We start from the raw sequence: 25,692 nt of genomic DNA on the forward strand, positions 1-25,692 counted from the left end.
AATAAGCATATATGCCTAATGTCTCTAATCGCCCGTCGCAATTATTTGAACTGCACATTATCAGCTTTTCAACTGCAGAAATATTTTTTCCAACTCCACATTTTGTGACCGATTGCATACTAAAAAACAACTTGAGATTCTGCAGATCCTGGGCTGGAGTAGCCCCTTCCCCATAATGCCGTGTTTAGCAGTTTGTTTGGGGGAAGAATGGGGAGCTCCACGCTGGCAGAATGACATAGAAGCCAGGAGGGGTGGGCTGGGCTGGCAGAGGGAGATGTCAGCTGCATCCAACCACCCCCCAGAATTGCAGATTGGAAGTTTGGATTGTGCCATAAGTGGGGATTTAAAATAAGATCTCCCTGGTCTAAATCTAACACTCTAACCCAGGGGTTGCCAATGAAGTGCCTGCATGTGTGGTGTCCGCAACATTGTCCCCAGTTTGAAAGTATGTCCATAGGCCCAGAAGGGTTGGTGACTCCTGCTCCAGCCGCTACACAACAGTGGCTCTTCTTTGAGGCCCAACTGATTTATTTTATCGATTTTTAAGCTGCCTTTCAGGATTAGCCTGAGTCAGTTAGCAATTAGTCAATAAAACAATAAGATTACAAATGATTAAAAACAATAAAATAAAGCATTAACACAGCAGCAGCAACTAAAAACAGATAAAATTTGACAGCAGATAAAATGACACCAATAAAAGCATTTTTTTATATATGAAAGTTCAGTATGTGGTTATATCTGTGATGACACATTCACACATACAAACCAGTACTTGTCACAGAGTGATGAAAATGCATGTGAGAAAAGCCTAATGTATAAGCAACAACAGATATGGGGAGGGGGATAGCAAGAATGATGGTAGTAGTCACTTTTAGATGGGCGGTATTAACACATTACTGAAAATTAAAGAATTAAATGCAGCCACCATATACCTTCTTTTACAATATGAAGTTCTACTGCTGCTTTAATACAGGAGAAGCTGTCTCTCTAGTTCAGAGCATTCAAAAGGGAAGTTTTTTTTAACTCTGAATTGTTTGTTATTCCAAGATACATTTCTGCAGTCTTCAAACTCATCACCACGTTGCGTCCTCATTTTCCAGCCTTTCTAGCTGGCTCTGTCCTCCAGAACTTACCAGGTTTTTAAACCACCGCATTTATAAAGCAACAGGTAAATGCTTGTGGAAGTGCCTGAACAATCATTCGTTTGTGGTACTTGTGAGGAGCAAAGATACAGAGCAACCTATCTGTCAAGAAAACAGATTTACTCTGCACCTCTACTTTTCTACTGAACGTTGCAGTGCCCTTGCAGCAATCATGAAGTCTCACTTCCCTCCAGATGGCAGTTTCTTCAACAAGTCGCATAGTATGAAAATTAACTAAGCACTACTAAACTGCACTGCGGTACATTAGGTATTTATTCTTTAACTGTCCATCAGATGGGGCTGTTGTTTTTATGTAACTCTACTATATCATATGTGATCTGATTAAAAGAACAGCGAAAGTAATTGCAACTCTGGTAGAAGATTCCGTAAAAACAGCAAATTGGACAGTTGTCCTTTTAATCTATCTCTGCCTTTAATCTATCTCTGGGCCATGGATTTTAAAAATAATTTTGCACAGTGCCAAATTGCTACAAGACATTAGCAAATCCAAAAAAAATTACTGTCATTCCCTTTAGAAGGGCCTCCAGTGGCTACCTTCACCATCCTAGGTGAAGCAAATAGCTACCAGAGAGGGAGTCTTCTCAGTCGTGTCAGCCAACTGTGGAATGCTTTCCCAGGAGAACTTTGCATACTTTGTTGTCTTTTTGGTTCTAGACACAGACCTTTTTATTTTCTAAGGTTTTTACATACAGTTTTAATCTTCCTGACTGTTAATGCTGCATTTCTGACCTTTTATTATCAGAAGAGCCCTGCTAGATTGGACGAAAGCTCATCTACTCCAGCATTCCGTTCTCACAACGATCAACCAGATGGCTACGGGAAGCCCACAAGCAGGATCTGAGGACAACAGCACCTTCCTGACTTGTGCTCCCTAGCAACTGGCATTTAGAGACCCGCTGTCTCCAATATTGGAAGAACTGCACAGCCATCATGACTAGTACCCATTTGATAGCTTTGTCCTCCATGAACTTGTTCAATCCCTTGTGCTTCCTTTGGTCTGTCCTGAATCTCCCAACATTCAGCCTTGTCAGATGATGCTTGAATCTAGTATTATGGGAGAAGGAGAAAAATGTCCCTCAGTCCACTTTCTCCACAGCATACATAATTTTATACATCTCTATCATGTCCCCTCCCCCCTTACTTGCCTTTTCCTACACTTCTTCCATAGTGAGAACAGACACACAGAATTGATTCATCTTATCTGCAATCCCATTTTTCTCCATTTGCACATCTTTTACTTTCTTGTCATACAAGCGTCCAACTGCCTCCCTAATCAGTTTCCTGCTTTTAATGTATTTAAATAATTTCTTATTATTTGTCATCATGTTTTTAGCAATATGCTCCTCAAATTAAATATCTTTTGCCATACTTTGTGTTCCTTCTTGTTCTCATTTGAGCAAGACTTCCATTTTCTGAAAGAAGCCCTTTTACCTTCAACAGCTTCTGTAAGTCTGCTTATTAACCTTTCCTGATCTGTGGTATACATTATAGCTGAGCGTCTATTATTTGAATAACCTGCAAGAATTCTGGAGAGATTTGACCCTCTTGCCTTGCCTACCTCTTTCTTTATGAAATCCCCGCTTTTTCGAAGGTTTCATCTTCTGAAGTCAAATGTGACTGTTTTGGACTTCCTTGGCACTTGTCCACTTACATTACATATATGTCGAATTTGAAAGCACAGAGGTCACTGTTGCCAATCAGCTGAACAAAACCTGTCTTGCACCAGGTCCTAGGCACCACTTAAGATTGGTTCACCCCTTTTCACCAAGTCTCCATTATGCCTACTCTATGTATGTTCTCCAGTTTTCCCATTTTGGCTTCAAGGCTTTGAGCATTTACATATAAACACCTATACACAGTGTCTCTCTCTCCATATATCTCTGGCATATCTATTTTCCTCTCCAGTGCTTTGGCCTCTTTGAATGGCTATCGTCTACCTCTGCAGTTTCATTGCCTAGATCTATCCTGCCTAGGGTTGCCAGGTTCCTGGCCTGAGACTGATCCTGTATCTTTAGGAGAAGAGAAAGTCACCCAAGTGCAGGTGTTCTTGCAATATTGTAATGGGAAAAAACACAAGGTGGAATTCTTCCTTCTCCCTGCACAACTTTTAAAGATACAGAAGACCTCTTGGTTGCCAGGCCCGGCCTCCAAGAGGTCTTCTGTATCTTTAAAAGTTGTAGAGGGGGGAGGGAGAATTCCACCTTGTGGTTTTTCACACTTGTGGTTCCATTTTGCTTCAAGAGAAGCCCATCCCTTTTGTACAGGCCCAGCTTCTCCCAAAATATTTACCACTGCCTCACAAACCCAAACTTCTCCTCCTGACATCACCATGCCTGCTACACATTAAGACTTCTCAGCTCTGCCTGTGCAGCTGGCCCTGCACAATGAACAGGTAGCATTTCAGAGAAAGCTTCAGAGAAGGTCCTGCCTTTCAACTCCACATGTAGTCACCTAAAGTTTGCTTTCAGGGCTGCATAAATACGTTTTCCAACATCATTGGTTCCCCATATGCACCATGAACACTCTCCCCAGCACTCTACCAGGCTATCTAAACAATGTGTGATACTTGCAACCTTCAAACCTGGCAGGCAAGTCATCATATGGTCTGCACACCTACCACAAACCCAGTTCTCTATGGTTGTAATGATTGAATGAGCCACTACCAGGACCATCACCACCACCCCCTGCAACCTCCTGAGGGAATAAAATTAACTTTTCAGTGATTATGTTTTGGTTGTATCCCTATTTTAATTGTTTTATTATTTCATGTAAACTGGCCCAGTGAACGTAACTGAAAGGCAGTATATAAGTACCTAAAAATTAGCAATAACTTCAGTCTGGAGCAGAAGGGGTAGATATCACTTTAAAGGCAACCCAACCACCCCAAAAAAACCCAGGGAAAAAAAGCTGAGGGCAAAGGGTCTAAAGAAGGAAGCCAGATAAGGGCAACGTGTGCTATACGGCAGGGTCCTCAAACAAACTCAAATAAATAGCATCTTCAGCACATTGGAATTGCCTCAAGCAAAATTTCTGGGTTCCTGCTTGGGAAAACATTTGAAGGAGTTTTGAAGGAAACAAAAAGAGGTTTGAAAAGACTAATGAAGTTCTTCACAGAATTATCAAATGTCCTTGATTCTACCAAGCACACATCAATTACAGTAAGTGTGGGTGGGTAAAGATGTGTTGGCAATGCAATCAGTTCAGCTCTCTCAGTGGGCAAAAGGAAAGTTGGGAACACCACATCTTGCCCCTGTTTAGGGCACCAAATGGGCTACAAAGATTGGCTCTATAAAAACAAGTCCAAGCAACTACCCTACCCAGCCAAGCACAGATCACCAGTCATGTGTGGAAGCCTCCACAATGTCAATAAACCTGTTTTTCTTACCTGCATGCGGACAAGAACAAAAGTGCAAGGCTGGGGGAGTGATTCAGTTACCAGGCTGATGGATCACAAGTTCTGTCAACCTCCTCTATAAAGTAACAATATTTCAGCTACAAACCCTTGGTAACAAATAGTTTGAAGTACAGCCCTACCTCAGTTAACTCTTTCAGGAAGGAAGCTCCTTTTAAGGAAGGCTTTTTTTTAAAAAAGGGAAAAGATGAAACTGAGGAGCTTTGCTTTGGGATGGGTAAACTGACAAGCCTGTGCCTTTGCTTTAAGGTGAAACTAACCAGGTTGTACCTGTGCTTTGCATGCATAACCTTTCCAGCCTGTGCCTTTGCTTTGCTAGGGTGAAATTGACAAGACCGCCTGTTTACTTTGCATTAAAGAGATCTCTTGCTTTCTCCCAGGGCTGGGCAGGGAAGGATCCAATACGATTCAGAGGAGGAGGAGGAGGAGGGGTGGGAGTGAGTGGGTGCCAAGTAAGCACCCTTTAAAGCCCCTGCTGAAGCTGCCCCCACCATCTATGAGTGGGTGTAGGAACCTATCCCTATTCTTTCCATGTTATTCCTACCTCTGGTACCAAAGTGTCTGTTAAAGAAGTAATGTCCAGGAAAGCATCTACTTTGTTAACTGAGGAATTACTATATTTGTAAAGTAATCAGTCACCTGAATAGTTAATGGGGTTTCCTCAAGAATAAGAGTAGGCATGCACACATACAAACAGCATGGAAAACTAGCTTTCAGTCCAATTACCCAAAGCCTATACCTCTTTAAGGAAATTAATTACTCAAGTAACCCTTGTGATATGAACATGAACATTCAGGGAAAACACTTGTCATTCACTATACTATGAGTAATGCCCCTAACTGAAGGCCTACAGAAGAATAATTCATTGGTTTCTCAATTGTTCCTGCAGCTGGAATATTTTCCAATATCAGGAGTGCCCTGAGGCTACAACCACCATCATATCACCCCTTCCCCAATAGCTGGTGTTTAACAGCTGCACATCAAGCAGAAATCCAACAAATAAATTTCCGCCATCACTACATTTCCATTCTGGGGGAAACAGCATGGCTGAATTTCTGACTGCCACACAGTTGTTGAAGACATACAGCCACTGTCACAAAACAGCCGAGAACCTCTATTGTGTCCTCCTTACATGCCCTTTTTCTGTTTAAGGCAATAACTTCCCAATTCTAAAATGTAGCCCATGGCTATTTGGAGGGTTTGTAGTGTGGTCAGGTGTTCTACTTTAAGAGATCCTAAAGACACTTCTCTCTTTGAAGAGCTGTCTGGTCCTAGTCCAATTTAAAGATAAAGAATCACAATAAGAGAGAAGAGACGGCTTGATGTTGCCCATAAACAGTTACTACCTGGCCAACAGACTGGGCAGACCCATACAGGTCACCTGGTTACAGTCTTCCACACTATGGTGAAATGTGTAGTATTTTTAGTTAAATGACGGTGATCATTTCTAAATGCCCATCTACACATAGATATTAAATATTAGACAGGTGCTATCCCTCTTTTCTTTTCAGTGCAAACTGAAGACCTTCCTCTTTCAATAAGCCTTTTAAGGAGAGATCTTATTCCAGTGTGCATCTGTGTTGGAATTGCTTTCAAATATGTTTTTAAAGATTGCTTTTTTAAAAAAAAATAACACCCTATGTTTTAAAGATTTTTTAAAATTTAAATATGTTTTAGAGTTTTGTCCCTTGTTTGACACCCTGGGCTCCTTCTGGGAGGAAAGATGGGAGAGAAATTTAAACAACAACAAGCGCATGCACATTTTATGCAGAACAGCATCACAGTTGGTTCTCTTTTTGGGGAACATGAAGATGACCACTCTACTGTTTTGTGTTCATGGTTCCCCAAAATGCAGATTCAAACTTTCTAGGGCTCTAAGAGACTTACATGGGCTAGTATCCAAACAATGACTATGGGCATATCCAAGGGCTTGGGCATGCCTAGTGGGAATTTTACTTTTGATTTTGAGCAATAGATGTCCATATGCCAAACTGTTTTTGAAACTCTCATTTGTCAGAATAGTGTGCCACGTAGCATGGGGGCAGTGAAGATATCCAGGAAACAAGCTCAAAGCATCCTTGGGTGCCTTGAACTAGGTATGTGGTGCTTTGGATTCTGGCCAGTGTTAACTCTTACTAAAATGATACTGGTTTTCATTCAAACATTGCTTTAATGCTCCCCCCCCACCCCTTATTTTTGAGGCATTTACTGCCATCATATAGATTACAAGAAATGCTGAAACAAATTGAAACTTATTCTTTGTTTCCATTAATAAACAATCACATTTAATTTAACACCTTTAGAGGATTTATATACTAGCTTGGCATTCATTTAATTCAATTGGTTTGACTTTCTTAACGACGTTGAGAAAAAGAGCTCAATGAGGTATCATTGATTAAGAAAGCTGAAATTGGCATTTTTCTTAACAACCAGGCTTTCCATCATCAATGTGCACTAGTAAGAAGTCCAACCATAGACAAACCAAAAGTAATAGAAAAAAACTAAAATCACACCAAGAGTATATCAGTACATGCATGATTACATGGTAAGTATCTGTGCACTGCCATCCTGCACATGTGAACTCAGTAGCAAGTCCCATTGTATTCAGTGGCAGTACTCCCAAGTAGGTTTTCTACCTATTCCTTATTTCAAGTTTCCTAAACAAGGAACAGTTCCCTGAAACAAGGAACAGGCTATAAATCTGTTCCCAAGTAAGTGTGCGTAAGACTGTTGCATTGGGCTGGGCTGGTACAAGAAGTCATATAATGGGACTTCCTCTTTCCCTCACAGCTTTCCCTCAAGATCAGCTTTGGAAAGTTGAGGGACACTCAGGAGCCTATTTTGGGGACATAAGCGGGGAGCAGAGGGGAGCAGAGGAAGGTGAAGTCCCACTGTGCAAGTGGAAGTCTGCTCATGCAATGCTGAAATTTGCCCAGTAACGACATTGTGCATTGTCAAAACAATAATGTTAAGACTCTTGCTATACAAGAATGAACATTCATCCTGCATTGATTCTGATTTACTTCTGGGGTGTTTATACATATTCCACACTTTTCAATCTTTTCCACATCACTTTCCTAACCGCAAAAGGTCTATTTTTTTAAAGTGGATTTATTGCACTAGGGTGAGAGAACACTTTAACCCAATTTATTTGTGCAAACCCATATTTCCTGGTGTGTACTTGAATCCCTCCTGCAAAATTCTTACAGCCTTGAGGCAACCCGAAGCAAATCCTTAAAGCACATACTTTAATCTAAGTATGAAAGGAATGAAAGAGTATGATGAAGTGGAGCCATTGAGAAACCTGTACAGAACTTAAGCGAGTCAAGAACCCAATGTGGTGTTTGTGTTTCTAAATGCCTTTTGGCCCATCTCTTAATTTAAAAATGTAATTCTCCTATGTTATTAATAAACAGTATTAAAACATGTATTTGCAGCCTGCAATGTTACATAGATACACATTAATATTTGATTATCATGTTTTGCCAACACATGTTCTCCGCCTTTTACATTTCCTATAAATAGTACAGAAATTCAAACTTTCAGATTTGTATATGTGATTTTCTATTCATCCATGACGAAGTGTCTTTCTTTTATTTTCCGTTATCCATTAAAAGAATGGTCTGAGTGGTGCAGATAAGAGAGACCTTACCATATTATATTTACAATAGCATTTAGGCTTGCAACTTCTTCCTTTTTTACATGTTCTCTTTCTTTTTCTTTTAAACAGCAGCCAGAGATACAAGGCACTTCCAGACTATTGCTATTTTGGGATGGGATTCAATCACATCGCTGCAAATTCAGGTTGTGCAATTATAGTTGATAGTCTTGTGCAACAAACCCGCTCCCCAAAAGATCAGACTTTTTGCAATACGAAAAGTGACGGGATAATGCACTGGAACATGTAGGATTACTTGCTTCGATGCAGGTCTTCTAACCTCCCCGCAAACAAATCAGAATGAACGCTCAATAAACAGGTCATGTGGAAGCTCACACAGAAATGTAAATAAATGAAGCTTTTCCTGGCATGAGAATTAGTAGTGAGAGAATCTTACAAAAACAAACTGTGGTTTGCTCAGATAAGTAAGGGAAGGAGGGAATTGGAGCACACCAGGGGGCAGGGAAGGATCTGTAGCATATTCCCAGTTCTCCACGCTATGCTTTGGAAGACTGAGAACATTACGTCTGAACCAACCGGAGAAGAGGCTTTGCAAAAGGAAATTATTTTTAAGCAAGGGACAGCGATGATGACCAATCAAGTTCCATTCCAGCCGTGTCAGTAGAACTGCTCCCTCACTACAACTTCCCTCCTTTCAGCCACCTGAAAGAGCAAGTAAAGGTACTGCCAAAGAGGGCTACAATAAAGCTCTCAGGCTGGCAGTAGCTACTGGCAGACAGACCTAAAAGTCACTGTAACCAATTGGAGGTTTGTGCAGATACAAGCTGCAAGCTGGCCCTGAGAAATAAATCATACCTGGTCTCATTATTACCTGGTTGGAGCAGGAGAAACAATCAGTTCAAAAATACCCATTTTGGCTACACTGATTTTATTACCAGTATACATTTTCTCTTTCTGCACATTTCAAGGTATAGTGTAACAAAAGCTATTTGTAGAAGGGGAGGGAAGACACAAAGAAATCACAATTCATCATAATACACAATGCAGTGGATGGTATGCAGTCAGAAATACAGTACAGTACTGAATATTAAGTAAAGTATCCTTTAAGAGATGCCATTTATTTTAAACGCACCCTAAATGGTAAATCCCATCTAATAAAGTGCTGAAGAAAGGAATGGTGGGGAAAGACAATAGGCAACTGCATTGCCTGGGAGAATTTCATTTTAAATAAACTAGTGGTAGCCGACAGACAGGCTCAGCAGAACATTTCTCATCTTCAAATGAAATCTGCTCATTGATAGATCTTTACTTTATTTGAATCAGCCGTTTCTCTTTTTGAACTAGGGTCCTGTGCTTGGCTTTCCTTATATTAAAGCAGTGGTTCCATCCTAACCTGGGGGCTGTGACCCCCATGGGGACAGCGAAGAAATCCAGAGGGGGGCACAAACAGTAAATAAATGAACTATTCATTAATTTTTAAAAAAGTATTCACTGCCTGGACACTGTCTGCTCCCCACTGCTGCTGCAGATGACACCTCCCCCTTGCTCCAAACAAGGGAGGAGTTTTGCTAAAGCACTAGAGCTTATTTTAGGCATGCCGAGGGCAACCATCTGCCTTTAAAACATGTGGCACATGCCAAAGGAGGCTGCTGGTGGAGCTTCCAGAAAGAAGAGGGGATTATTATTGCTGATTCCCATCTCCTTGCACTGCTGCTGCTGACGCCCTTACTTAGAACAAGAGGAGAGGGCTTTTCAGCAAAAAGAAGCAAGGCTACAAGGAAAGGCTCCCTTCCCCCTTCCTTCCTGGCAGCCAGCCTGCCTGCCTTGGTTGGCTCCTGCTTCACTACCACCCCCTTTTAAAAATTCTTAATTGCAAGGCCGCCCAGATCTCGTCTTCAGCCCAGATGGAGCCAAGGAACAGTGAGGAAGCTCAGCACTTCCTTCCCCCCATCTCTGAGGCTAAGTGTGTGTGCCAGTGTACCCTTTCTTCCACCTACACTCTGCACCCCAATCTCTCTTTCCAAGATGCTGCAGCAGTTGAGGGCTTTCCCCCTCCCATGTGCCCAAATGCATGCACACCTGCAGATGCTTGCAGGAGGAGCAGGTATGTTTGTGTGTGCACACTGATCTGTCTTCTGCTCCACTCTCATTCCCCAAGTTCACGCTAACCAAGTCATCAGTTCTGATTAGAGTTGCCAGGTCAGAAGCATCCCAAAACCGGAGATTTCAGGGGCGGGCCCTAGTGATGTCAGGGGGTGGGCCTGAGAGATGTCACAGGGGCAGGCCCTAGCAAAGTCACAAGGCGGCCCCTAGTGATGTCATTAAGCATGATACATTAAGCATCAATCACAGTTGCTTGGAGCAAACAATTAAAAACAATTTCTCTGATTGGAAATTAAGATAGAAATCTTAGCTAAAAGATGGAGCCTGGGTAGGGAACATTTAATCTAGCCTACTTGCTTTTGGCAAGAAGGGTTTAAGTGCCCTCAGGCCAGGCCAGTCACCAGAAGGCCACTGTAGGAAGAAAGGAGCCTAACGTTATGGAGATGTTAGATGGGAGCACTTGGGAGTAAAAATGGATGCCCCTGAAGGCTGCAATTCTAAACTCACTAAGTGTGGACTAAGCCCCATAGAACTCAACAGGACTTACTTCTCAGTAGATATGGTTTGAATTGAGCTGTTGGTAAAGCTTGACAAGGGATCCTCTGTAAAAACATCCATATCCAAGCAGGGTTGGCAACCCCCTGCCTGGAATGCCCTGCCCCTACTTTTTAACATGGTTGCTCCAAACCTTCTTTACAGATTTGACCCTTCACTTCACAGAAAGAGGTCTGAGAAATGAGTAAGAGTAAGAAGATTCTCTACCCTTTTCTATCTTGTGGGCTGCTATAAACTCACTTTGACAGCCAACCCAATTCCAGTGAGTGATAATTGACAGAGAGAAAACGCACATGGTTTGGTCTACCTTCACAGGCAGCAGCTTGGGAACAGATTAACAATTTCAGCCACGCTGCCCAGTATGTGAATTCTCTTTTACCACTATTGGGCAATAAACAAACTGTCATGCAACCAACAAAGTGCATCATCAGTGGGTTTAAGGGGCTTGAGCAGAGCACATGGACCACTGCTGCTGCTTCTATGGATATAAGGGAGTGAGGTTAAAGGTAAATGAAATGCAAATAGAAAAAGAAAAGAGAGTGATGATTTCCTAAATGCAAAACCATACCAACCACAACAAGATTCCTATGAGCAAGGCAGACAACTCAGCATCCCACAAACTATGTTGGGTGGAACGGACCTCCTGTTTGCCCAGGGTCAGTGGCTAATTTCTTTAAAATGTATTAGACTTGCCAGGAAAGCCACACATTCTGATCTGGAAGCCTGTCTTCTAATACAAGATTTGTAAAGACTAACATTAGGTACTTATTTGTGAGGGGAAATGTACTCTGCACGTGTTCAAAGGCATTTTCGTGCTTATTTTACATGCTGTAATATTAGGGCATGACAAACTCAACACCTTTCTGATCTTTCATTTGACCCATGACTCACAAGAACGTAACTGCTACCCTACAAACCTGTTTTGAGGTCCTGCTATAACGGGATGTAATAATACATATATATATTGGGATGGCTAACAAAAATTCAAAAAGATAAAACAATAAAACCAATAATAAAATAGCCCTGGAATAGGCATAACATACAAAACAAAACCATCAGCTGCCAGCACTTTAAAAGGCCTAGGAAAACTTTTTTTAAAAAGGTCTTTTCTTGGCTCCAAAAGGCAGTAGTGGGAGGCAGACAAATTTCACTAGGGAAGTCAGGGGGTGACAATGACAAAGGTCCTTTCCCTGGATGCCACCTGCCTAAACTCTCATGCTCAAGGCATCCAGAGAAGGACATCCGAAGACAATTTTACTAGATAGGCAGGTTCATGCGTGAAAAGTGGCTCTTCAGATACTTTCGTCCCAAGCTATGTAGGGTTTTAAAGGAAAATACCACCTCTTTCAATTATGCTCAGAAACAGACCAGCAGCCAGTGAAACTGTTGGAGAACCAGCAAGATACATTCCCAGTCAATAACCTACTTATAGTATTTTGGACTAATTAAAGTTTCACCATAATCTTCAGAGGCAGGTACACATGCTACATGTAAGAGTACCTCTGAGCACATATATTCATGGTTCCTTATTCTTGAATCAAGAGAAATTGCTCTATCCAACCCTGCCACCGACAAATAGAAAAGATCAGATTTCCTTTGTATCGAAAACATGTTAACATGGTGATTTGCAACCTGCCTTCGAACTGTGTTCTTGAAAAAGGCAACAACATTTAAATGCCACCACTCCCCCACGTACACACACCGCCACCCTCAAGTAACCAAATATCTATTTGAAGGTGAACAGCATTTGATACATCTGCGGGTTGCTTTTTCAAGAGGGAGTGCCTAACTTCTGTGTTTTCTCTCTCTCTCTCTCACGCACACACATATACTTCAGGAGTGCACCCCATGCCATCACCGCCACCCTATAAAGAGTTTCACATTGGTCAAGGCCAGCCGTACCATTAGGCAGAGCGAGGCTGTCATCCAGCAGATATTGGGCATCATAAACGGCCAGCAAATTGTTAGTTATTCAATTTATCCTCCCCCCCCCTATTTTTAGTGACTGGGGGGGGTGGGAACAGGGAGGGAAAGGCACATCTGAGATTTTCTGCCTCAGATGCCAAACATACTTGACCAACTTTGGGTACTATTCTGCACCTTGACTGTGGGTGGAAGCCTTGGCTGCTCTTTCTGCCTCGGGCAGAAAAATGTCTTCTTGCCCTGCCTCCAGCAAGTTTCTAAGCCAGCCTTTCCCAACCAGTGTGCCTCCAGATATTGTTGGACCACAACTCCCATCAGCCGCAGCCAGCATTGCCAATGGTCAGGAAAGATGGTAATTGTGGTCCAACAACATCTGGAGGCACACTGGTTGACAAAGGCTGGTCTAAGCATTGTGGAGAGATTAGATTCTGAGAAAGTATGTGTGTTTGTTGAAAATATTTCTAGCCCACCCTTCATCATAATGTGCTGTCAGAGCTGGATATAATAATTGTTTGGAAATAAATTTCACAAACCTCAAACACAACACAATAAAAGAGCAGCAACTCCTGGGGTAATGTTTAAAACACTATTCAGAAGTGGGAATACCTGCTCTTCTTTACATGCTCCTTCTCTCCCTCTGCATCAGCCTTCACCAACCTGGTACCCTCCAGACATTAGACTACAACTCTCATCAGCCACAGCCAGCATAGCCAAGCTGGCTAGGCTTGATGGGAGTTGCAATCTCAAACATCCTGAGGGAACCAACTCTCATCTGCCCCAGCTGAGATGGCAGGGGATGATGGGAGTTGAAGTCCAGGATCTGGAGGGCACCTGTTGATGAAGTCGGCCCTGCACTGAAGTTGGCCCAGTTCAGTTAATCCGCACCGTCCAACTGAAATGCAATGATATCGGCACACACTCATCCCTACCCTCAGCCTCTCCTCTCCCTCTCTTGCTTCTGTCACTGTTGAAACTTAGACCTCATTCAAAGGAAAACTAAATGTAATACCAGCATTCTGAGATTGCATCTCCTGACCACAAGGCCCTCTCCGTGCGCCACGGCAGGTTGCGTGATGCACATGCGTGGATTGAAGCAGCGTACACACATGCGCGCATGCAAAACAGAGAGAGGGAGACCGTGGGGACAGTTGGATTCCCCCCCCCTGCCCGTCCCTGCTGAGGCAAAGGAAGGAGGAGGCAAAGGAAGCAGCCATGAAGGTGAAAGACAGGGGGATCTGGCATATGTGTGGTGGAAGTTAGAAGAGACATGCACGGCTGGGTGGGAGTAAAGAAATCCCCCCAGAGATCCAGGGACATGGCGGTGATCTGGCTGGAGGTCCGGAGAGCACCCTCCGAAGCCAGAGGTCTGGTAACCCTAGTTCTGATACTCATCCCAAGGCCTAAAAGCACTTACCCCCCCCTCCTCAGTCTATCTACCCTTTTGCCTTCACAATCGAGCATCCCCACCACTACTGCATTGCTGCTTCTTGATTATTATTATTATTTAAAAGGTCAGGAGGTTGGCTGAAGCTGGGGTCCATATACATCAGCTGAAATGTGTTTATTTAATTATTATTGCATTTATATCCCACCTTTCCTCCAAGTTGCTCAAGATGGTGCACATGGTTCCTCCTCCTTCCATTTTATCCTTACACCGACCCTGTGAGATTGGTCAGGCTGGGAGACTGTGTCTGGTCCAAGGTCACCCAGTGGGCTTCCTGGCTAGGTGGGGATTTGAACCTGGATCTTAGCCCAACACTGTAACCCACTGGTGTTGGGAGATAGGACTGTACAGACTGGGGGGGGGAGTGGAAGGGGATCCCAATTTGATTGGACTTTTGCATAAAGAAAAGAAAGCAATACCTCCCTGTCTGCAGGTAGCTTTTTATGGAAAGGGATATTTGGAGATGTGATTTTGCCATGCACCATTTTTCAATTAACAAAGTCTAAAATTACAACTAGCGGGGGGGGTCACAAGATTTTTTCAGCTTACAAAGGGCTGATAGAGGTTGGGAACCACTGTATTAAAACACAGTTTGATGCTGGATATAAATTGGGGGGGCGGGGGGGCGGCAACTCGTTTTTGCTTATGAGAAAGAGACCCATTTTTGTTTAAGGTCTTTGACTGACTTGTATTCTTTGAGTAGCCAAACTAACCCCAAACAAATGAATAAATGTAATAATATATTCCAAATGGTATAAATGAGTCAAAGGTGCTTCCAGATTTTGGGGACAATCCGTTGGGAAGATCTCCAGCACACTGAAATAATAGGAATTAAACTGTGCTCATTCCAAACTTATAGGAGATCTTCCCAGTAGATTGTGCCCTGTTAGAATCAAACCTGCAGTTCTGGAATGTTTATGTGGTAGTGGAATAATTCATATTTTGCCCATTGCTCTGATTAACTGTGCAGTTAGGGTTTCAGATTGGAAGTGGGAAGTGGGATGGATATTTAGCAGCAGGCTGAAATTGCTGCCAAACTGTTGCAAAGCAGCATCAGCAGGGCCCCATTTGCTGCAGAGACATGCGAGACTTAACCCTTACCCCATCCATTATCTTTCCCTTGCATCCTCATCCCCACTTTATCCTGCACCATGAAAAACATGTTAATAATCTCCAGTCAGTCCCTCCTTTTCCCTAGTGGAGGTTCTGGATATGCGTTTACCTTGTCCACATGAAAAAGTGGCTGGGGCAAGGAGGTTGTAGGGGAAAGGTTAAGCAACCCTTTCACCCATCCACTGTTTCTTTCCTGCAAATCATGCCGCCACCTCCCCACCACAACTTTGCAAATATGTTCACACACCAAGGTCTGTTGCTAATCCCCTAAGTCACCTTAGGACAGCAATCCCATGAAAATATTTCACTGGAGTAAACTCCAATTAATTCAGGCTGCAAATATTTTAGGCATAGTATGCAACAAATTCCCTGTTTCACATTTGAGCAGGAAAAGTGGACCAAAGTAAGTTAAAATGGGAAAGATATCATCAGGATATGTGCTTCGAAAATTCAAGTCAGTTTCAGTTCAATATTTGTATTTGTTTTCATAATTTTATCCTTACCCATGATAAAATATTAGGCACTCAGGACAGGAGAAATATGTAGTCGGTGTAAAGTGTGTGTGGGGGCAAGTGCCTTCCAAATGAAACAGAAGCAGAGGGCAGGAGCCAATTCTTAGCTCTCGGGATGGAGAGCTAAAGAGGTGCAACAAACTACCTGTTTTTTAAGTTGGCCCAGAAGCTTCCAGTACTGGACACCGATAATAACTTTTTCACCTTTTCTAAAACTGTGTTAGAGAAATTGGGTAACACAGTGTAGACATCATTTCTTTTGTCCCAGTGTTCCATCTGGTCTTACAGATTTTGCATGTTTTTGAAACGCTAAAAAGCAACAGCAAGCACCCTGCACTACCTGCTTGATTAGAAGCAACAGCGGGACAGAAATAATGATGGACAGCTCCTCGGAAGTTTGGACTAAAACCCAAAGTGGATTCACTGCCCCACTGTCATGAGAGCCACCAGTCTGTTTGGGGGGGAAAACTTATTTAATTCAATGTAGACATATTTATTGCTCAACCTCCAAAACATGTTCTCATCCATAAAAACTGGCTATTTCCAAAGTGAGTTTTGTTGTTTTACAAACACACACACACACACACAGAGAGAGAGAGAGAGAGCGCTTCACATCCAGGTCTTTCTGGCATGCAGCTGTGAGTGAATTGCCATCATTTCAAAGGCAATCATTTCAAAGAATCCTGGCTTCTAAGGGCAATTCTTCCTCCAGGTGAAATGTTATGTGAGGCAACAATTGAAATTAGATTGTCAAACATGCTTGCTCTTTCTGCATCTCACCACCAAAACTCCCAGGCAATCTGATGCAATTTAAGAATATCTGTAAACCCCATTGAGGAAAATGCCAGGCTTGAAATATTGGCTTAGTAGCAGGATTTATTTGGAGGAGAAGGAATCTCTAAACAATGCCAGAACTAATCCATTATTTTAGGTCACATATTCAAAGAATACTTTTCACCTAGAACATGGGTAGCCTAAGTGGTGCCCTTCAGATGTTGTTGCACTACAACTTCCATCATCCTTGACCATTGGCCAGCTGGGGCTGATAGGAGTGTCATAGTCCAACAAAATATGGAGAGCACCACTTTAGCTACACTTGAGCTAAACATATTCAAAATCAGAGTGGTTAAAGAATTATAAAATGGTAGTGTTTTCCCCCTCCCTACTTTTAAAAGTGCATGATTATGGTTGAAGATGACACTATGATATTCGTTTGTGATAGTGAAGAAAGAGCTGAAACATCTGAATGTCACTGAATTTTATTTTGAAAGGTGGATAATTAATTTATTAAATAAATATTAATTAAATAACCCCTCAACAAGTCCCAACTCCTGACCTGAAAAATTTGACTATCAGGATTAGCCAAAAGATGGAATTGCAGGAGCCAGATTAGCAAAAAAAAAAAAAAATCCTCATGAACAATGACAGGACAAAGCTGTTCATGAAATGAGGTCTGGCCCCTATAAAAGCTTTTAAGTCAGGCTTGTTCTCTAGTCTGATCAGCAAGGGGGCTCTGCTTGCTATATCCCCTGCTGAAAACATGTCTCTGCTACACTTATCCATGACTTGCTTCAAGGATTTCACCATCCTACCAATATTGGCAAAAACATGGCACGGCCAAGGATGTGACCCTCTCTTAAGCAACATTAGCTGTAGTGGCATGAGTGTGGCATTCTTTTCAAATACCAATGAACAAGTGTCACACTATCAGAAAGTTCTCCACAAACCATGTCACTCTTAAGTAGAGCTACAAGAGCTCATGAAAGGCCATAGCTCAGTGGAAGAGCACATGTTTTCCATGCAGATGGTCTCCAGTTCAAGCCCTGCCTGAAGCTTTGAAATGCTACTGCCAGTCAGCTAGAATCAATAGATGGATCGCTGGTCTGACTCAATAGATAACATGCTCCTTACATGTGAAACTGTTCACTTTTGGATTATTTCAGTTTATGAAATTTCAGGCACATCCTGTAAAGCTATAGTTCTTAATAATATATATATAAAAAAACCCAGCAAACAAAGACAGAAAGAGAACACTTCATCATCATATTATTACCAATTTATTACTCCAAGACTGCATACAAAGAAAAAATGACTGTGAAATATCCCCAGGGGTTTTTCTGGAGGTATATCTCCAGCTGTTTCATTCTCACATGTGTCCTTGTTTACAAAGACACAGAAAGCGGAGTTTATGCTCCAGCTCAATATAATATTACACTGTTTGCAGATTTCCTTTTAACACTGAATGGGAGTGTGCAATGCAAACCACAGGCATATTCGTTGGGGACAGAGTACTGAGTATAGCCTTAAGGATATGGAGAAACAATGGTAAATGACAACCCTTGATTAGTATAATGCCATAAACTGTACTGTAGCAGATATTCTTTCCCTGTAAATATATTTGCATTTTGTCTCCTGCAAAATGTGTGCAAGGGAGCAAATGGCAAACATATTTTGAATTTTATTTGGTTATTTTAATACAGGTAATGCTAAACATGCCTTGTGTTTTTTTAAAAAAAATCCCTGCCCACCCAGGAAAGGTACAAAAGCACTGTCAGGCAATGGTAAATTCTCAGCACACACGTTTCAGATTAACGACTCTGTGCAATATCTGATGTTGAAATTTTTAATATGGTTTGCTTGTGAAGTTTTCTGGCTTTCTGCAAATCTGAGGGATCAAAAGAATATGAATGATACACTCCTCCATGCAGGAGCACCGTAAATAGTTATGAGCCCAGACGGAAAAGAAATGGAACCACAGAGGGAAGTAGTGGGTGTTGAAAGGGGTGTAGCAGAAAGTGACAATTGATCCAAAAGCACCTGTGACCCTGAGTGGAGCAATTTGGACTCCAATTTTCCCCAATTTATTGAATTATCCCTGTTATCAGGTAATCCTGAATTAACAGAGGAAAAGCATCAAGACTGATGTTGTTAATTGCAAATTAAATGGGAACACAAACAGTTGCAAACACATAGTAAACTCTGTTTTGGACAAACCCTATATCTTTAATATATAGGGCAACAAAAGCCATAATAAAGATGCCTTGAAAATAAATGTCACAGGAGTGGTCACCCATACCTTGCTCCAGCAGCCAGTATCTTTCCCCCTCTGTCTATCCTACTACGATGCACACGGACTCTCCCTCTCCTATTCTGCCCTTTACCGTCTTTCTTTCTCTTTTCAAGAAGAGATGCTGCAAGGTCAACTAGCATATCACTATGTTTTTCCAGTCAGGGAATCAGAGGAGATTGGCTGTGACTATTCCTGATCTGGGAATTCTGTCTCCTGGATGGTTTTTAAAATGGAGTAGGGTGCTTCGAGACAGAGGACTCCTAGTGCTACCTTTCATTGTTTTTCCACGGTAACGTACAAAGGAAATTGTAATTTATTTTCCCCACTCCAGGATCCTAGACTTTTTGTGGGGGATTTTGTGTGTGCAAGATGTGCCCACCTCTCTTTGCCCCATTGGGAAGAGGGGCTGAATGTGGCCCTCTGGCAATTGTAGCTCTGTGAGGAGAATAGGAGTCTCCTAACAACTCTCAGCACCCTTCACAATAATGATTTACACACACAAACACACAAACACATGTACACACATAGGATTTTACTGTGCACTGTTATATTGCGGTTAATTCTGTGATTGTGCAAGCCCATTTTCAAACATGTATTTTTGGGTTCAGTTCCCATCCCCATGATAACTAATTTCTTATTTCATGGTAAAAACTGCCTATTTCATGGCTTGCTACAATTGCCAGTTTTATGGGATGCTCTCCAAAAACAGCAACAACAAGAAAAGCATGTGCTTTGCAATTAAACTTTAAGCATGTAGTAATCTAGGGAAAATAACTTTGTGGCACTGGATGGCTTTAATAAAAATCTGAGATGGCCATAGAAAGAAATATATACACCCTCAGTAATATGACTGATATATGGAATGATGAATTCTGATGAACACACTGTTGCAGAATTATTCTGCAACAGAGTGGCTTTGGGTGATACAGTTATTAGTATTTAATTCTTAATATAACAACACTGCTTGGTCTTACATATAAGGATCAGCCTGTCTTCCTGATATAACCCCACTGGCTTTCCTTTCTGTAGAGCTGTTTTGGGATACAATTACCAGATTTCAACCTACAAAATAAGTGTTTGTTTTATTTATGAATTATTTAATTATTATTATTTATTAAAAGAACTGATCAAGAGGCAGGTAAGGTAGGCACAGACTCCTCCTTCAGTCCTTTTCTGTCCCCTGCTAATGCTAAAATAGTGCAAATCACTCACAAATGCAGGCAGAGGAAGATGGTGGACCCAAAGGTGGGGAACAGAAGCACAATAGATGGACAAAGTGAAACTTTTAAACTTTGTCTTCAAATCCTTTCCCTTGAAATCCATGGAACTTCAACGTGCTTAACTTTGGTTGAATTGCAGCCATGCATTTGCAGCATGTGCTCACCAGTCATATGAATTAATATGACTGCTGCATGCAAGAAGCACTTAGCAGATTGTGCCTATTCTGTCTCCTGTGCTACAGTAAGGAACGTTATCAGCTAAACATTTAATATATCGGGTTCAGAAGGCACGTGGCTGTTTGCTGGGGATTTGTCTACAAAGTAATAAAGCACAGTTATGGGACTGCCTGGAGCCTTCTAAGCTTGTCTCCGATTTTTGCTTACATGAAATAAAGAAAACAAAACAGCTTTGCTCCAGTAGCAACCTGAGTGTGCTGCTAAAGGGACCAGAAGGAAAAGAACAAGGCTGAAAGGACTTGTTCTTCTTCGTTTATTGCCATGATTAAGTCTTCAAGTCTTTATCAGCACTTTAAACTTTTCTAAAAAAAAATACAAAGGATTAATAGAAATGCAAATGCTGGTATCGAAAACCAGCTGCCTGCGAAAGTTAAAAAGACTTTGGCTGAAGAATGTCTCACACTTACAAATGGAGAGGTTGGATTAGAAAACAAAGCTGGAGAAATAAAAACTATTCAATAAAAAATCAATTTCATTACTACCTCCTATTCAACTTAATTTTCTTGGCATCTATATCCTTAATGCAGGTTTGTGATAGATTAGTACAATCACTTTTTAATTAAGCCCTACTGTGCTTTGTATTAAGAACACCACAATCAACATTACAGCATAATATATCTACCCATATATTTAGTGCTTATCCCTTTACATATTGGTGTTTAGTCGTTCTCTTTGGAGGTAGTTTCCTTGTTTTAGCAACATTCTTGACAGCAGGCTCATGAAAACTGGAAAATCTTATACTTAATTTAAATGTGTCAAAATTGAAAGCCCTTTAATATAATTGCTTTCAGAATATATGTGATACTTCTGTTGTGTTATTTCATTATGACCCTCGCTTTCTAATGTTTTGAGATGCAAGGCTCGTCCTGTCTTGTACGTACTGATGAGACAGGAAGTAACATGATGTTAGAAAATGACATTTGACCTACGCTGTTGAATGGCATATTAAATAGATGTTATCATATCACAAAATAGAAACAAGAGGTTACAGAATGATGGGAACTTGCTGATATCCCAAAGATTTCCTCCCCTGTCTTGTGTAATGGGATCTTGAATGACAAGTTTCCCTACGTCTGACTCTTTAGAGGGCAACATTCACTTTAATTACCAAAATGTGCCTCCCTTCATCTTCCAAAGAAAGCAGGGGAGTCTGTCCTTGCGTGTATAATGTGGCAATAAGTTTTAATCCCAGAAATGAATTAGTAAACATGGTCACATTATGGTATACTATTTCTTATTCTTCACCCATAGTAGTAACCAAATTAATCTCACGCTGAAGTTTATGTACCTTGAGTTTCATATAGGTGCCTTCACCCCGTTCTTCTCTTCAACTAATAAAGCTTTAATAGATGGGTATATTGTTGTTTCTGGTTCAGCTAGAGGAGTATGGTACTTTGCAAAAACCTAATTAATATCAATCTTACATTACAGCATAGAGGGATTTAGTATGCATGGAAGCCTGCATTGGTGTATAGAGATGGAACCTTCTCTATGAAAGATGGAAGAGGCATCAGTCAACTTGATAGATGTCAGTTAGTCAGCGTTTGGGGGCCTGGCAGTGGCCTTAGGAATTCTCCTTACATTATAAGAAAGTTATTTTCAAACAGTTTCCCCAAGATTCCTATGGTTCCTCAGAAGCTTATCAGAGAGAGAGAGATCTCAGAGACAAGATCTGAAACAGCAGACGCACTTCTCTGAAAGACAACTATGTGCAATGTGCAGCTGAAGAAGAGTTTTGGTGGAAGGATATGCATGAGTTTCTTTTCTAAATATGCTGTTATGAGATTAGGGGTTAGACCATATGACCTGGTCCCTTCCAGTTCTATGATTGTAATATTAGCTTTGTTCAAGTGCTTGTATGAACAATGTTTATTATTTATTTGTTTGTTTATTATTTGATTTATATCCTGCCCTTCCTCCCAACAGGAGCCCAAGGCGGCAAACAAAAGCACTAAAAATACTTTAAAACATCATAAAAACAGACTTTAAAAATACATTAACAAAACAACTTTAAATTAAAAGCTTTGAAGACATCTTTAAAAAAGGTTAAAAACATTTTTAAAAAAGGTTTAAAAACATATTAAAAAGCAATTCCAACACAGAAGCAGACTGGGATAGGTCTTAACTTAAAAGGCTTGTTGAAAGAGGAAAGTCTTCAATAGGTGCTGAAAAGATAACAGAGATGGTGCCTGTGTAATATTTAAGGGGAGGAAATTTCACAGGGTAGGTGCCAACACAAAAAAGGTCTGTTTCCTATGTTGTGCAGAATGGACCTCCTAATAAGATGGTATCTGCAGAGGTCCTCTGACCCTTTCATGCTTTACCTGTGATTCAAAGCTAATGTTCTAAATTTCTATTTTAAAAATGCTATGATGTTCTAGCGAACTTCCATCAGGCTTGAGTCCGTCTACCTGACTTGCCTCAGATCCAGTTTTTATGAAGGAAACTCTTATCATCAAACCATGGACCTTTGCTCACTAGGGCTCGTCACATTCTTCAGAGCTCAGCTCAGCTGTCAGGCTCTCTCTAGAGCCATATTTTCAAGAAATTGAATTGCAATTTTGGTGAATATGTGAGTCAGGCTGTGGTTTTGAGTCGGGAATAGGAGCCAGAAACAGGATGTACGGAGCAGCTGTTTGGAAGGAATTGTTTCTTCCTTCTCAGCTTTGGAGTAGTGGAACCCATGATGGGATGGAGAACACTAACAGATCTTCATTCTTTCAAAAGGCAATGCAGCTTTCCTGCAAAGAGCGAATGTTAATGTAGGGGGTCACAACCGCCAGTCCTAATAGGAAGCTCACGTTATGAGTGCCACCAGGAATGCAGCCAAAATGTCACTGCTGAGAAACAAGAGGGAAACATCAGTAGGATTAAGGTTTATGGAAGTTCAGAAAAAGGAGAAAACCTTTGTAAAAAGACCTTGCAGCAAGCCCTCCCCCCAAAATGAATGAAGACAATTCAATAGCCATAGAATATAGACAGGCTGCAGACACACTAGTGGTTTCCAAATCAGCCAGACTGTTTTGTCTGCCTGCATTTTGAAACAACTCTGCCCACAGCTGGACACATCCCCCTTCCCCACTGCTGATTAGGACCGCCTACAGCAAGGTGTTGGTTGGGCCAATCGCTGTGTCTGCCTGAGCCTACAGCAAAGTATTTTCATTAGACACACTTGAAGTGGCAATGGGTTTGATAGCCAACCAGTTTTGAAGCCTGTGTCAAGCTGACTTGAAGGTAAAATGAACTTGAACTGCAGCTTCCAAAGTTCTGGAGTAAAAGGGGGCAGAGTTTTACTAGTGTTGTGTGTCCCCACGTTTAGAAAATGGAGGTGAAGATGTACTGAACCCAGCACAATCACAGATGTCTCTCCATCCTAAGAGTAGGGAAAGAGAAACAGGTATTGGGTGGGTGGGTGGAAGCTGTAGAATACTTTACTTGGAGGAAATAGATGGCTGGAACCCTGAGCAGGGAGCATTAGTTTCAGGAGGGAGGATACACACCACCACATATTTTGCTTGCCCTTTGCTCACAAAGAACAGGGAATAAAAGATACTATGTCAAAGTTGCTTTTGTGCTTTTGTGACCAAGTTTGAAATTGTGTGATTATTTGTTAGCATTATTTACAATAATGTGCATAAGACACTTTGTCCTTTATCTTATCTCATTTATCTCCATAGCTCTGCCATGAGATAGTTTTGGCTGAGCAATTTTTCCTTGCTCCAGACCACTCAGTTTCAGCTAGAACTGCTATCTAATTTGATCTCAAGTGATATTCTAGCATATTTGGAGAGTCCTGCTTGGAGAGTGACTCTTACACTTCTTCAAGGCCATACTTCTGAAGCCCATTTGCTTGTTCAAGTCTTCTGGGGCCAATCTGCATTAGTGAGAGAGGCGGGGGATGGACAAATCTGTCCATTTCAGTTCTCTAAATTGGCGATATTTCCTATCTTAAATTCAGTCCTCCACATTTTTGCAGCAATCCGTGGTTATCTTTTTTTTAAAAAAAAACAACAAAATCCTTATGAAAATTCATTAGCATTTTAGTGTGAATTACTCCTAACGGACATATTTCTGAGTACAGCTTTGACTAATATGCACATGTTTGCAAGCAATTACCCCTAAAATAATGCATTTTTGTATGTTATTTTCCTGACTATATATATACATGCACATTTCCCCCAATATTGTCATATTTGTACATATTGTTTGGTTAGAGAAGAGCACTGCAAAATTCAGAGAAGTGCAAATTTTCAAGGATACAGTGCCTTGCAAAAGTACTGACCCCTGACCAATGCTCTCATATTACTGAATTACAAATGATACATTGTAATTTCGTTCTGTATGATATTTTATTTTGAAACACTGAAACTCAAAATCAGTTATTGTAAGGTGACATTGGTTTTATGTTAGGGAATGTTTGTAAGAGGCTGCTCCTCTTCTCCTTGCCCCTAGAAGGAAATGGAAATTACATTGTTTCCCTTCCCAGGTGCAGGCATCAAAGCACCAAGTCACATAATGCTGGTATAGCATGGAGAGCTAAACTGCTAGTTTGCCTTGAGATAAAAGAAAGAAAGCTAGATCATCCTCCAACCACTTTGTCTCATCCTGCATGTCCAATACAGAAAGCAGACACTTTTCTGGGTAGCCCTTGAAATGTTGAATTGTCTGGTAGGAAAGAGGAATCCTAGGTATGTATTTTTATGGACATTTTTATTTTTATTTTCCTGGGAACATTTCTGAGAGCTTTTGGGATCCTTTGTTTCTTTCATTCTCTGGAGTGTTTTGCATACTTCTAGATCTCTTAACATAGCTCTAGGTCTCCATAAACAGAAACTGAATCCAGATGAGATAAATGTGTTAATGTGCCAAGTTCTCGTGTCCATGGTCATGGCCTGTTCTGGAAGAGGTTGCACTCCCCAAAAGGAACAGGTGCATAACTGGAGGATATGACTTGATCATTGTTGTCACTTGAGGCCCAGGTGGCCTCTGCAGCTAGGAGTGTGGGTCTTTCCAGCTACGGCAGGTACACCAGCTATGGTTCCTTCTGGACAGGAATGAATTGGCTACTGTACTCCATGCTTTGATATCATCCAGATTGGACTATTGCAGTGCATTCTATGTGGGGCTACCTTTGAAGATGGTCAAGAGGCTGCAACTAGGGCAGAGATCAGCAGTTTAGGTTTTGGCTGGCACATCTAATAGGATGAGCATAATATCTCTCCTGAAGCAGCTGCACTGGTTGCCTATTCCCTTCCAAAACAAATTCAAGGTGCTCATCTTTGTGTGTAAAGTTTTAAATGATATGGGCCTCATATACCCGC

At 41.4% G+C, this 25,692-nt stretch overlaps 1 protein-coding gene across 3 annotated transcripts in view; it reads right to left on the reverse strand.

Moving 5' to 3' along the window:
• PPARGC1A (PPARG coactivator 1 alpha) overlaps positions 1–25,692 on the reverse strand; it is a 931,093-nt gene that overhangs the window by 123,550 nt on the left and 781,851 nt on the right. Inside the window, exon 1 of one of the 3 annotated variants that reach the window (XM_061583995.1) lies at positions 4,549–4,646. The exons of the other annotated variants lie outside the window; for them this stretch is intronic. Coding sequence (XP_061439979.1) covers positions 4,549–4,554 — 6 coding nt within the window. The 5' untranslated portion in view covers positions 4,555–4,646. Of the gene's footprint in view, positions 1–4,548; positions 4,647–25,692 lie in introns of those variants that run through there. 3 annotated transcript variants of the gene reach the window in all.

This window comes from Rhineura floridana, chromosome 9 (assembly GCF_030035675.1).
Source record: "Rhineura floridana isolate rRhiFlo1 chromosome 9, rRhiFlo1.hap2, whole genome shotgun sequence".
Classification (NCBI taxonomy): Eukaryota; Metazoa; Chordata; class Lepidosauria; order Squamata; family Rhineuridae; genus Rhineura; species Rhineura floridana.